General features: G+C 48.2%; 2 protein-coding genes across 2 annotated transcripts in view; one reads left to right on the forward strand and one right to left on the reverse strand.

The window, feature by feature from the left end:
* The window catches only part of LOC132808009 (zinc finger protein 850-like), a 622,390-nt gene that overhangs the window by 479,923 nt on the left and 127,359 nt on the right, over positions 1-15,108 (reverse strand). The window contains exons 6-7 of the mRNA XM_060821898.1: positions 11,349-12,011; positions 433-441 (exon numbers count right to left, since the gene is read on the reverse strand). Coding sequence (XP_060677881.1) covers positions 433-441; positions 11,349-12,011 — 672 coding nt within the window. The remainder of the gene's footprint in view (positions 1-432; positions 442-11,348; positions 12,012-15,108) is intronic.
* Positions 9-15,108, forward strand: part of LOC132808063 (zinc finger protein 721-like) — a 229,860-nt gene continuing 214,760 nt past the window's right edge. The window contains exon 1 of the mRNA XM_060821973.1: positions 9-1,504. Coding sequence (XP_060677956.1) covers positions 305-1,504 — 1,200 coding nt within the window. The 5' untranslated portion in view covers positions 9-304. The remainder of the gene's footprint in view (positions 1,505-15,108) is intronic.

Here is a 15,108-nt window from a genome sequence, read left to right on the forward strand (position 1 = left end):
GATGCAGCCTCACCTGCTGTGCTTTTCCAGCGCCACACTTTTCAATACTGACTCTCCAGTGTCTGCAGTCCTCACTTTGACGTCAATGTCTGACAGTCACTCAATCCATTGGGACCGCAACGGTTTTCATCTATGATTCTGTGAGAAGGAGCAAAGCTTTTTGGTTCCTGTCTAAGTACGTTTTCAGCATCAGCGGGACTGGATGAGAGACCCTACCATTGCAGTGCACTGAGTGTGGAGCCTAAAATAACTATACGGCCTGGAAAGAGGAATTCACAGCAGGGAGTGGCTCCACACTTCGGCCATGGAAAAACGCGAGGAATCCCACCTCTTGGAGAAACCATGGAAGTGTGGTGACTGCGGGAAAGGCTTCCGTTTTCCATCTTCCCTGGAGATTCATCGGCGTAGTCACACCGGGCAGAGGCCATTCACCTGCCCAGTCTGTGGGGAGGCCTTCAGATATTCCTCCACCCTGCTGACCCACCAGCGGATCCACACGGGGGAGACGCCCTACAGCTGCCCCGAGTGCGGAAAGGCCTTTACCCAGGTCTCTGGACTGCAAAACCACCAGTGGGTCCACACAGGGGAGAGGTCCTTCAGCTGTCCCGAGTGCAGGAAGGGCTTCAGCAATTCCTCCTCTCTGCTGAGGCACCAGCGGGTCCACACAGGGGAGAGGCCCTTCAGCTGCCCTAAGTGCAGGAAAGCCTTCAGGGATTCCTCCTCTCTGCTGAGGCACCAGCGGGCCCACACTGGGGAGAGGCCCTTCAGCTGCCCCGAGTGCAGGAAGGCCTTTATCCAGGTCTCTGGACTGCTAAACCACCAGTGTGTCCACACTGGGGAGAGGCCGTTCAGGTGCCCAGAGTGCAGGAAGGCTTTCAGCAATTCCTCCGCTCTGCTGAGGCACCAGCGGATCCACACAGGGGAGAGGCCCTACAGCTGCCCCGAGTGCAGGAAGGCCTTCAGCAATTCCTCTGCCCTGCTGAGCCACCAGCGGGTCCACACGGGGGAGAGGCCCTTCAGCTGCCCCGAGTGCAGGAAGGCCTTCAGCAATTCCCCCAACCTGCTGAGGCACCAGCGGGTCCACACAGGGGAGAGGCCCTTCAGCTGCCCCGAGTGCAGGAAGGCCTTCAGCAATTCCTCCGCCCTGCTGAACCACCAGCGGGTCCACACAGGAGAGAGGCCCTTCAGCTGCCCCGAGTGCAGGAAGGCCTTCAGCAATTCCTCCGCCCTGCTGACTCACCAGAGGGTCCACACGGGGGAGAGGCCCTTCAGCTGCCCCGAGTGTGGGAAGGCCTTTACCCGCTCCTCCCACCTGCTGAGGCACCAGCGGGTCCACACCGGGGAGAGGCCCTTCAGCTGTCCCAAGTGCGGGAAGGCCTTCAGCAATTCCTCCGACAGGCTGACCCACCAGCGGGTCCACACTGGCGAGAGGCCATTCCCCTGCCCCAAGTGTGGGAAGGCCTTCATCAGCTCCTCCCACCTCCGGAGGCACCAGCGAGTTCACATACCATCGCAGGGGGAATTGAAGGAGTGAAGGCTGAAAGTCCAGTGAATAATGACAATCAGCCCAGCTCCCGGGACTCCCGGGTTTGAATCCCGCTGCAGCAGATGGCGCTATACAGGGTATGGGTTGAAATTGCTGAGTGAGACAATGCTTCCTCTGGGTTACGGCTGTACCAAGGATCCAATTAGAAAGGGACATCTCGATGCTGACCAATAGTGAAGACAGTGAGGTTGGGTGGGCGTATAAGCGTGAGTGAGTGTGCTTTGATCTTGAGCTGTTTAAAAAGCAGCTACTTTTTCTCTACCTTTTTGCTGAGGGGGATTTGAAGCTTTAACAAAGTTGGATCACAATAAAGGTGAAGTGAACTTAACGCCGAGCTCAGACTCTCATTGAAGGCTTTGAGCTCCAAGAGGTTTTGGTTTTAAAGCTACTCATTTCTTTCAGCCTCCTGCACTGAGCTTCCCATGTCGCTTATCAGTTGGATCAGTGAATGAGCAGCCAATATCGTTAGAAATGGTAAATGTTTCAGGAGTGCAGAGTGTGAGAATTCTATTCGAGAGGGTTGAGTAAAGATTTACCAGGATGTTGCCAAGACTGGAGGGAGGGTTTGAGTTATCAGGAGAAGCTGGGACTTTATTCACTGGAGCACAGGAAATTGAGGGGTGCCATCATTGAGATTGATAAAATCATGGGGAGTGGAGGGAAGGGCTCTTCCTTAGCGTAGGGGAGCTCAAGACTAGGGGGCATATTTCTTTAAAGTGAGAGGAGAGAGATTTAAAAGGAACCTGAGCGGCAAGGTTTTGACAGAAGGCAGTTTACACGTGGAATGAAGTTGGATGAGGATGTGGTAGATGCAGATGAAGTTACAAATTTTAAATGACATTTGGATGAGTACATGAATAGAAAGGTTTAGAGGGACATGGGCCAAACGCAGACAAATGGATCTTAATGAAGTGGCCTTATTGAAACCAGTAGAATTCTGAAAGGGGCTTGACAGGATTGATGCAGATAAAATGCTCCTTTGTGGGGTGAGTCATAGAATGCCAACAATGTGGGAGCAGGTCATTCAGCCCATTTATTCCATGCTAGCCCTTCGAAGAGCATCTCGCCCACATCCATCCCATGGCCCATCAACCCTAAATTGCACATCTAGGGTCACTATGGGTAATTTACCACAGCCAATCCACCCGAACCTCTACACCCTATTCTATAAATTACCTTCTCAAAAATGTCATTTAAATGTAGAGTTTTTCTCTAAGCAAAACGTCAGTCTGACTCAACATTCGGGTGCAGACAGAATTCACACTTATTGTCAGAAAAGCTCTGCATTTGAATGACATTCTTGAGTAGGTAACAAAAAACAAGTTCTGGGATTAATATGCCAAAGAACAGAAACCCATTCTAAAGGTGAAAAGATTTAATCTAAAATTGTTTGATGTGTCACATTTCCATGACACTAGAATCCTTTCGATATAAATTGTGATCATGATCTCATTCTCCACAGCCACCTGATGAAGGAGCGGCGCTCCGAAAGCTAGTGCTTCCAAACAAACCTGTTGGATTATAGCCTGGTGTTGTGCGATTTTGAACTTTGTCCATGGGAAACACATGAGTTGTGGGACTGGTAACAGTTCTTATTTTGTGATCTATTCCAAGTGAAATTTCTCCTCTGCGCAGGCACGGGTGAACAGTTTGTTTTTTGTGCTTTGCGCGAGATCGGGCTAGCAGCTTTTAAATCCTTATGTTTAGCAGTTGAAGTAAACTGTCGATCAGCAACTGTATTCAGAGAGTGGTACTTCCAGATCTGGTAATCCTGTTGCATCAGAGAGAGGGAGAGGATGTCACATCTAAAGAGCAGACAGAAAAGTTATTTCACTTGTTGAGTCAGTTCCTCACTCAGATGAGACTAGATACTGCTTTTAATGGATCATAATTAAATGCTACAATGGAACATCTTAAATTCGAGGAGGTTTGAAAGGGAAAACAGAACAGTAACTTTGAAAAGAGATATTGTTCCATTTCTAATCTTGGGTGACCCATGAGACATTTTTACTGAGAGCGCCATAATCATCTTCCTGCTGGATTTTTTTCAGGGCAAGCAATTTCTGGTGAGAGAAATTCTGCATCCTGGGAAGGCGGGGAAATTAACATAAAAACAGGCTGTTAAAAGCATTTTAACTGTGGGTCCAGGAGCTTTCGTGGGAGCAGTGCATTTGCCAAAAACATTTCGGAGGAATTCTGTCGAACTGTTGGACTGAAAGTAGTTTCCCCACTGAACGTTAAACAGGCATTGAGAACGTTGCGCATTATAGTGTGTTCCTGAGGACCGGAGGAGGATTGAACTTGCCAACGTGAACCACACTTTGCAGAGAGAGGAAATTTCTCCGGATGGAAGAGGTTGATGGAAGTCAACAATTGTCAGATTATTTCATGAAAATAACAGCTGGTATAGGGAACACCTAGAAGAGGGGCATGAGTAATGAGTACACAGAAACAAACTCTTCAGTCCAGGCCAGCCAGATATCCTAAATTAATCTAGTGACCCATTTGCCAGCATTTGGCCCATATCCCTCTGAATGCTTCCTATTCATATCCCCATCCAGGTGTATGGTTTTCTTTGGAGAATACTTGGGTGAGAGCCAAGATATGCTATTACTCAGCCTTTTCCCACTGAGCTTGATCTTTCCTTCATGTTAATTGAAGCTGGAGAAGCCTGAAAGCTGAAAAGGATTTCCTGGGGAAAAAAAAACTTTTCCTTTCAGTCGCTACAAGTCAATAATTTATAGAATTCCTGAAGTGTGGGAAGAGGCCTTTCGGACCAACCAGTCCACACCAACTCTCCGAAGAGCAACCCATTCAGATCCATTCCCCTATGACTCTACACTTACTTCTGAGTAATGCACCAAACCTACACATCCCTGATTACAATGGGGAACTCACCTAACCTGCACACCTTTGGATTGTGGGAGTAAAACCCACGGCCCTTGAGCCCAGCATTAAAAATAAATGGAAAACGGCAGTGGCAAAAGAGAGCGCCGTACTCACAGAAGTGGGACAAAGGAGGGAAGTTGCAGTCCGGCGTGAAGGTGAATCTTCATTCAGAAGCAGAGAATCAGCAGCAGGTTCAGAAACTCATGGTGCACCTTCCGCATTCAGACACCATGGGGGGTTCTGATTGGCAGGAGGACCGGTCTTCTTCTGGTCCTCCTTGGCATTCTATTGGTTCGTCAAAAGTAGTTCGCGCACCTTTTCGGCGGACAGCAAGAAGCATGCGCAGTGATTTGCTGACACCAGCAAATATACGTTGGGCCTTACTGACACCGAGGAGCATGCGCAGTATGCTCTGCGGAGATGCCGTTATTACTGACGTTTTTAAGCATCCAAATGCAAATCGGGAAAAAAAGAATAGAATCACATTTTTTCCTGTGGCTTCAGATTTTATTCCTTTTGCATTCTGTCTGGCCGTTCCATACATGTACCACCCTCTGTGTGAAAAGACTGCCCCTTAGGTCTCTTTTATATCTTTCCCCTCTCACCCTAAACCACATCATTCCAGATGAAGGGCTTGTGCCCGATAGGTCAACTTTCCTACTCCTTGGATGCTGCCTGACCTGCTGTGCTTTTTCAGCACTGCACTTTTTGACTCTGATCTCCAGCATTAGCAGTCCTCACTTTCTCCACTTCCCAATATATCACCATTTAAACAACACACCTCATTTCTGCTTTTTTTTCACAGCAAAGACTATAACTTCACACTGTGGTACTGCACTTGCCACATGTTTGAGGCACAGGCCTGGACCAGCTTTTCCAGAGTCTGGCCTCTTTCTGGATTCACTCCCTTTCTTTTCAGTTGCTGCAAGTCAACAATTGGATCCCAGCAAGAAAATAAAAGAAATAGAAAAGGGAGTGAGAGAAGAGAGTGCTGTTGGACAGACGAAGGAAATTACAGTCTTGGATGAATCTCAAACTTCATTCAAAGAGGGAGGAGCAGCAGCAGCTTCAGAAGCTCATGGGTCAAGATTGAAGTCGTGCTGGAAAAGCACAGCTGGTCAGGCAGCATCCGAAGAGCAGGAAAATCGACGTCTCGGATTCAGACAATAGGGCTGCTCTGAATGGTAGGAGGACCAGACACTCTCCGGTGTTCCAGTGCTCCTCATTGGTCCGGCCGCTAATACTATTCTTCCTATTACAGGGCGACCACAGGTGTACTCAGTACTCCAGAAAAATGGTCTCACCAACATCCTGAACAACCTCAACATAGAACAAAGAAAATTCACAACCCAGCAATAGGCCCTACAGCCCTCCAAACCTGAGCTGATCCAAATCCCCTGTCTAAACCTATCGCCCAATTCCTGAATCTGTATCCATCTGCTCTCCAATGACTCATGCATCTGTCCAGATGCACCTTAAATGAATCTACCATCCCTGCCTCTACTACCTCTGCTGGCAATGCGTTCCAGACACTTATCACCGTCTGAATAATGTACTTTCTGTGTGCATCTCCAACATGATGTCCCAACACCTGTACTCAGCATGTGAACAATGAAGGCAAGTGTGCTGAACACCTTCTTCACCTCCCCTCTATCTACCAGTGATGTAACTGCCACGAACAATGAACCTGAACACCTCCAGGTCTTTGTTCCACAACACGACTCAGGGCCCTACCATTACCTGTTCAAGTCTTGCCCTCCTTTATTTTAGCAAAATGCAACTCCTCACTGATATCCGTACCCCTCTCATGCACACACGCGCTCTCTCAGACATACACATACACCAACCTCTCAACACACACACCCTCTCGCAGGTTCATACTCCATCACAATCTCACTTTATCAAGCAGGCACACATGCTCTCACACACACTTCCCTGATGAAGGGCATTTCCCCGGAACGTCAATCTTCCTGCTCCTTGGATGCTGCCTGACTTGCTGCAGTACCACACACTCAATCCTAAACCTATTACCCTCTAGTTCTGGACTGCCCCATCCAAAGGAAATATCACATCTATTTACCCTATCCATGCCCTTCATGATGATATAAAAGCATATAAAGGTCACTCCTCAGACTCTGGCAAGCTGCGGAAAACAGTCCCAACCTGAACTTCTGTCTCTCCTCACCCGGGTCACCAAGACACATACCTGAGGTGGTAAAGTCTGCTCCCTCTCTGGATTCACTCCAGTTGCTACAAGTGAGCCTGCTCCATCATTCATTAAGATCATGGCTGATCTATCCATCGTCTCATCTCCTTCTCCCTGCACTGTCACAAGGAACCCCTTAATTCCCCTACCAGGCCAAATCCCACCCAACAGTGTCTTGAATATACTTAATGAAGCTGCCTCTATTGCTTCCTTGGCCAGAGTATACCCTAGATTTGGATGAAGGGCTTTTGCCCGAAACATCGATCTTCCTGTGCTCTGGATGCTGCCTGACCTGCTGTGCTTTTCCAGCACCACTCTAATCTAGATTATTCCATAGATTCACGACCCTCTGGGAAAAGCAGTTCCTCATCTCTGTCTGAAAGCTACTCCCTCTAACCTGGAGGCCTAGTGTCACCCACCAGCAGAAATGACTGGACAAGGTAGGACTTCATCCCCACAGTGCAATGACATTGGGAAGATGTTTCCATCGGTAGGAGAGACGAGGACCAGAGGACACAGCTTTAAGAATAAAGTGAAAACCTTCAGGAACAGAGATAAACGATGTCTCCTATTCTGCTGACAGCGAGGAGCATGGACAATGTATTGGTGACATGAGCGAGCAGGTGCACTGTTGTTCACACCGAGGAGCAGTCGCAATGTGCTCTGTGGCGATGCTGGTGTTGTTGACAGATGTTAAGTGTTCAAATGCCAAGAGGAGAAATAAAGGGTAGAGCCAGTTTTTTTTCCTCTATGAGGCTCAACATTTTATAGCTGGCTGCTCAACTTTTTTTAAAATGTCTTTTCCCCAGAGTAGGGGTGAGGTTCACAACTAGAGGGCATAGATTTTGGGTGAGAGCAGAAGGATAGGAAAGGTACCGCAGAGGCAACTTTTCCATGCAGAGGGTGGTGCATGTATGAAATGAGCTGCGAGAGGAAGCAGTGGGGGCTGGTATAACTACAACATTTAAAAGGCATCTGGATAGGTATATGAATATAAAGGGTTCAGAGGGATATGAGCCAAGTGCTGGCAAATGGGACTACATTAATTTAGGATATCTGGTTGGCATGGACAGGTTGCACCAAATGAATGTGTTCCCATGCTGTACAACTCTGTGACTCTAAATAATAAAAAGTATTTATTTTCAAATACCAAACTATCTCCATGTTAACAAGGCTTAGTTCACCACATACTTTACTAACCATTCTCAACAGGTCCTGCCCCTTCAATGACTGAGGAACATATACATGTTGGTGCATAGTATCCTTCACTAGTATTTACACACTACCCTCAGCAATTGCACAAGTAACAGCAAAGGGCAAACAGCACAAGGATTAAACACACAGTGAGGGGTAAACAGCACAAGGATTAAACACACAGTGAGGGGTAAACAGCACAAGGATTAAACACACAGTGAGGGGTAAACAGCACAAGCGCCAGTAAAAGCAGATGGAAAGTGAGTGTAAAATACCGGTGTCTGCCCCGGGCCGCACGGCGCCATTTTCCTAACGGCCGCCCTCCCGCCGCTTCCTCGCTCGAGCGACTTCTCCTCCCAACCGCCTTCGCCCCCGCGTGACGTCTGCATGGGGGGATGGGCGGGGCCGGGGGAGCCTCACCGTCACCAAGCAACAGCCACCTCGCGCTACAACTGCTCATTCACAAAAACAAACTCTCCTGTCTCGCTCTGCAGCTGCAGGGGGGGACACTGCCACGTTTCGAGGAGCCCTGTCTACATTGGGAAAGCTCACCGCTCCATTTAAACACATATTCCTACATCTAACGGAACGGCCTCATATCTAAAGGGGGCAATCTGCATTTTAAAGGGACATGGACATTTTAACGGGTATTTCCGCAAATACAGAGATGTAAATGGACGAGATTACATTTCAAAGGGATGTGGCACATTTCAAAGGGATATCTTAATATGTAAAGTGACGCAGTTATATCTAAATGAATCTACATTTCGAAGAGACGTTGCCCTGTTTATAAGTAGAGACAATAGCTGTGAATTCTGTCTGTGTCCCAATGTTGAGTCAAACTGACATGTTTCTCAGAAAAGCTCTGCACTTAAATTACATTCTTGAGAAGGTAATTTATAGATTAGAGTGTAGGTTAGGGAGAATTGGCCGTGCTAAATTACCCATAGTGACCAGGGATGTACAGGTTAGGGTGGATTGGCCATGGGAAATACGGAGTAAGGAGTTGGGTATGGGATACTGTTCAGAGGGCCAGAGTAAAATAGATGGGCTGAATGGCCCACTTCCACAATTCGTCCATCCCCACCAGGATTCCAAACTAGACCAGTCTCACTTGCCTGCAATTGGCCCATTTCCCTCTAAACCTTTGTATTCATGTACCCATCCAAATGCTGTTTCAATGTTGTCACTGTACCTGCATCGACCACATCCTCAGCAAGTTCATTCCACATGCAAATCACCCTTTCAAAATGTTGCCCCTCCGCTTCCTTTTAAATCTCTCTCTTCACATTAAAAGAAAATGCCCCCAAGTTTTGAGTTCCCCTATACTAAGCAAGAGCCATTTTCGATTCACCTTACCTCCACTCCTCATGATTTTATCAATCTCAATGAGGTCAACCCCCAACCGCCTGTGCTCACGTGAATAAAGTCTCAGCCTCTCCTTATAACTCAAACCCTCCAGTCTTTACAACATCCTGGTAAATCTTTATTAAACTCTCCCTAATAGTATTCTTCCTATTACAGGGCCACCAGAACTGTACTCAGTACTCTGAAAGTGGCCTCACCAACATTCTGTACAACCTCAACATGATGTCCCAACCCTTATACTCAGTGGTGTGAACAATGAAGACAATATTGCAAAACGCCACCTTTACCACTCTGGAAGTTGCATCACTGGTAGACAAAGAACTATGTACCTGAACACTGCCTCCCCCCACCTCTATGTTTATCTGTTCTCTAACATGACTCATGGCCCAACCATTATCTGGACAAGTCCTTGTTTTAGCAAAAATGCAACCCCTTGCTTTTATTAAGCCTCTCTCTCACACACATACTCTATCTCTCAGACACACAGACAGACAGACACACACCCCTCAACACACTCTCACACTCACAGCCTCATACTCCATCACACACACTTTCCTAAGCATACACAACACACTTCTGTGCACACTCACACACAAACTCACATGCACACACTCTCACTCTCCCATGCACAGACACACACACCACTCTTTGGGGTGAAATTGTATTGGCAGAATTATATTTGCAGATAGATTCAATTTTGTTCACAAAGCACACAATCTGCAGGCAGTCAATCCATGTAATATTTTACAAATTCCGACTTTGGAAACAGAACCAGTCTGATTCAAGATTGGAATACTGACAGACACAAATCTCACACCTTTAATGCATTGTCTGAGCGGAGATATTTATTTTTATAAAATCTTATGTCATCTCAAGAACATTGTTACATATTAATGAACCAAAGCCCGCACCCATTCTAAGAGATGAAGACTATCTAAGTTTGTTCAATATATTCTATCAGTTGTATGACACTGATCTTTTGATACAAGTTCTGTGTCTTATGATGCTGTTCCATGAGGCAAGATTGTACAGATGAGGCAATGGGATTTATCTGAGGAATCTCTGGGAAGCTCGGGAGGAAATAGCAGAGCCTTTGGCTTTGATATTTGAGTCTTCATTGTCGACGGAGGAGGGCAAATGTTGTGCCCTTATTCAAGAGAGGGCATAACTACAAATTGAGGGGTGACAGCTATAAGACAGATGCCAGAGGCAAGATCTTTACAGAGAGTGGTAAGGGCATGGTAAGCCACATTAGGGAGATTTAAACAATCCTTCGATAAGTGCATGGATGATTTTGGGATAGTGTAGGGGAACGAGCTGAGAATAGTTCATAGGTCAGCACAACATCGAGGGCCGAAGGGCCTGTTCTGCGCTGGATTGTTCGATGTTCTAAACTTCGTGCAGGAGGCTGAAAGACATGAGCAGCTTTAAAACAAAAACCTCTTGGAGCTCAAAGCTTTCAATGAGAGTCTGAGCCCGGTGGTAAGTTTAGGTAACCTTTATTGCAACCCAACTTTGTTACAGTTTCAGATCCCCCCAGCAAAGAGGCAGAGAAAAAGTAGTTGCTTTTTGAACAGCTCAGGGTGAAAGTGCACACACCACACCTCGCCTGTTCCCCCAACCCCCCACCTCACTGTCTTTACTATTGGTCAGCACCAAGTTGTCCCTTTGTAATTGGATCCTTGGTACAGCCGTAACCCGGAGGAAGTATTGCCTCACTCAGCAATTTCAACCCATACCCTGTCTCCAACTAAGTTTCTCCCCGCTCCTTTCCCAGTGGGGGGGGGGGGGGGGGGGGGGGGGGGAGGGCAGTGTAGAGTCAACCAGACTGCTGTGGGTCTGGAGTCACGTGTAGGCAAGACCGGGTAAAGGATGCAGCTGGAACGACTGAGTGTATCCTTTCCCACAATGGGGGCTCCCTTCCCTAACAAGGGAGAGAGGGAATCAGATGGGGGCTTTCTCCCCCTACCACCCCCTCCCTGAAATGGTCTCATCGTTAGATTCCGAATTCCACATTTCTGACCGAATACCAATTCTGCCATCTGTCGTGGCGGGATTCAAACCCGGGAGTCCCCGGAACCGGGTTGATATTCCAATCGATAATGGGACTTGGCCGTCACTCCTTCAATCTCCCTGCGATGGCACGTGAACTCGCTGGTGTCTCCGCAGGTTGGAGGAGCAGGTGAAGCCCTTCCCGCAGTGAGGGCAGGTGTATGGTCTCTCCCCGGTGTGTATCCGCTGGTGGATCAGCAGGGTGGAGGAATAGCTGAAGGCCTTCCCGCACTGAGAGCAAGTGAAGAGCCTCTCCCTTGTGAGAATCCGCTGGTGGCTCCGCAGGTGGGAGGAGCAGTTGAAACCCTTCCTGCATTCGGGGCAGCTGAAGGGTCTCTCCCCGGTGTGGATCCGCTGGTGGGTCAGCAGGGTGGAGGAATCGTGAAAGGCCTTCCCACACTCAGGGCAGCTGAAGGGCCTCTCCCCGGTGTGGACACGCTGGTGGGTCAGCAGGTTGGAGGAATACCTGAAGGCCTTCCCACACTCTGGGCAGCTGAACGGCTTCTCTCCTGTATGGACCCGCTGGTGGGCCAAAAGGGCAGAGAAAAATATGAAGGCCTTCCCACAATCTGGGCAGCTGATGGGTTTTTCCCCCGTGTGGCTCCGCTGGTGCCTCAGCAGATGGAAGTAATCTCTGAAGGCCTTCCCGCAGTCAGTGCAGGGGAATGGCCTCTCCCCGGTGTGACTGCGCCGATGAGTCTCCAGGGTAGACGGGACACGGAAGCCTTTCCCACAGTCGCCACACTTCCACGGTTTCTCCACAGGGCGGGATTCCTCAGGATTCTCCATGGCCACAGCTTCAGCTGCACACAAACACGTGTAGAGCCCCTCCCTGCCGTGAAATCCCCTTCCCAGGCTGTATAACTGTTTCAGGCTCCACACACAGTGCGCTCCAACATTGGGGTCTCTCGTCCAGTCCCACCTGATGTTGAAAATGTCCTCAAACAGGAACCAAAAAGTGTTGATCCCTCTCACAGAAATCAGTCAAAACTTGTTGTGGTCCCGATGGATTGAGTGACTGTCAGACATTAACAACAAAGTGAGGACTGCAGACGCTGGAGAGTCAGTCAAAAAATGTGGCGCTGGCAAAACAGCAGGTCAGGCAGCATCCGAGGAGCAGGAGAGTCAATGTTTCGGACATAAGCCTTCCATCCATTGATTTTGAAACTTCAGTCTTCAGATTTTCAAATACTCTGCAAAAAGAGATTACAAAAGTCATCACTATCAGTGCAGGGTAGAAATTCAGAACAAGCCACTCTACTTTCTGTGGAATATTCTTTTGTTATTCCACAAAATTGAAAGCACCATCCCACTCTCCCTTCCCCTCTGTTCTCACTCCGCTCTAACTAATTCCCCTGAAGTTTGGCTATCTTGTCAGCAAGGGTCTGTTTCCGTGCTGTCCATCTCGATGACTCCAGTCGCATTTGCCACCACTTGGCCCTGACCCATCTGAACCCTTCATATTCAGATGCCCGTCCAGGAGCCTTTTGACATGTTATCGTACCAGCACCCACTACTTCCTCTGGCAGCTCACGCCATCGCTCAAGCGACTCCACGTTGAAAGCGTCTGGTCTGGTGCACCAGATGACATCAGGGTAATCTCAGATCGTTCCAGATTGCATCGATACTCAGTCAGTGGCTTTCCCGATCAGGATGTTGGACGTGATCATACAGGTCAGTGGGTAGGCGATCCCCCACCTCTTAGTTCAAGTATCTCTACGAGAACTCCCTTGCTGGAGGGTCCCTTGGAGACACTTCAACTGGACTTCATTGAGTTGTAGAAATGAGTTGAGTTGCTGTAAATGTTTTGCTTATTGTTGATGTCTTTTCAAAGTGGACTGAAGCCTACCCTCCTCCTAACACTATTGCTGAGTCTGTGGTGAAGATTTTGTTTAAGGAAATAATTCCTTCAGTATACCTGCGTGCATTAGCTCGGACAATGGACCACACTTTGTCGGTAATATTAACGGAGAACTCTGTTCCCAGCTTTGTATTTGTCGGCAACTGCATGGTGCTTATTATCCTCAGGCGGCCGGCCTTGGTGAATGTTTTAACCAGACTCAAGACTAAATTTGCCAAATTAATGGCCGAGTCTGGCCTCTCCTGGTTATGCTAATCCCTGTGGCCTCATTCCAGATGGGATCCATGTCTGCGGGCAAGATACAACTGTCTCCAGCAGAGAGTCTCTCTGGTCACCCTCTCCGTACCCCTTGGAACGATTCGGCTCCTTTCTCAGTCCCCTTCCACCACATGACCGAAGCAGTGGTGGGTTATGTTCTTGCTCTAACTAGTGTTATGCGTGCCTTTCACTCCCAGGAGTGTGCGGCCTACGGCGATGTTCCCTCCCTTTCAGCCTCGTCACGGGTAGAGCCTGGTTCGTTGGTGCTCGTCAAGACCTGGACTGGCAAAGGTCTCCAACCTTGTTGGGATGGCTCATTCCAGGTTTTACTTCCCACCCCTACGGTGGTCAAAGTCGCTGGGCCCTCAGCTTGGGTCCAACTGCACCATTGTAAATTGATTGACTGCACCAATCAAAAGTGGGGAAGAGGAGGAGAGAATACTGGAATCCCAACAAAAGGAGTGGACACTGTCCATTTGGGTTTTTGAACTTTCCTGTTGTTCTAATGTTAATCTTATTACAGATACTTGAACTAAGAGGAGGGACATGGGGGGGGGGGAAAATCGCCTATCTCCTCACCTTTCTGATCACATACAACATCCTGATGGGGAAAGCCACTAAGTATGGATGCGACCAGGAATGATCAGAGATTATCCACCACCCATGCTGAGGAGATGTCGTCCAGTGCACCGGACCAGACGCCTTTGACGTGTGGGACGTGATGAAGATTGATTATTGCAATGGACTCTTACATCAGAAAGACCAGATGGTCCATCTGGACAGTAGAAATCAGTGGGAGTTACCATGTCATTACCATGGTTTTTTGATTTTACCTGCAGACGCAAGCCTCGTGAGGATAAAAATGGTCAACCCCGTTATTATGGTAAATATTTTAAGGGCGCCCAGGAACACCATCCCTTTTTGCAGGACAGGCCGACTCGCGAAAAGGGAAGATTGATAGGGAAAACTCCTCAATCCACAAACAACTTATTTATACAGGCCCACAGAACGCTCTTCACCCCAGAGGCAGGAGTATGTTACTCCTCTCTATCAGGAGATGACTTACTTGCCCCGTCCCCTGTCCCCGATTCCATACTATTCGTCAGTCTTCCTGCTGCCGACCCTGCGAAGTGAAATATCACTTTTCAATAGCTCCGGTCTGTGTATACAAACAGCTGGTCTAACACTGGCTGGGGTACAGCAGGCCTGATGCGGTACATGGACCTGGAACGGACTGGGTAACAATACAGGACATCCGATAGGATACGGAATCCAGAGTACCCTGAGGTTGGAGGGATCGGCAGGGGTGACAAGTCAAAAGAACCGCAATTCCCTCTTTTGTGGTCTGACCATTCGAGGAAATAAGACTAAAGAGGCTCTGGAACAGAGGAAACTGGGATTATCAGACCTGTGTCTTTACTCTATGCAGAATCGGTATGCCTTAGACTATATACTCGCCCGGGAGGGTGAGGTCTGCACCACTGTCCAAGATAAATGCACTATGGGCATTCCCATCTCACTGGCAATATTACTAAGATACAAGAGATCCAGGTATTCCTTGACAGAATGACTGAAGGGACCAATTGGGGAAACTGCAGGTCCGGCTGATGGTACAATTGGCTTATCAATTTAGCTATTTATGTTTGTTGGTATTGGTATTGTTAGGTATTTAATTGCTCGGCTGTGTGGAGTTTGCACATTCCCCCCACGTCTGCATGGGTTTCCTCCCACAAT

The sequence above is a fragment of the Hemiscyllium ocellatum genome (genome assembly GCF_020745735.1).
Source record: "Hemiscyllium ocellatum isolate sHemOce1 chromosome 27 unlocalized genomic scaffold, sHemOce1.pat.X.cur. SUPER_27_unloc_3, whole genome shotgun sequence".
Classification (NCBI taxonomy): Eukaryota; Metazoa; Chordata; class Chondrichthyes; order Orectolobiformes; family Hemiscylliidae; genus Hemiscyllium; species Hemiscyllium ocellatum.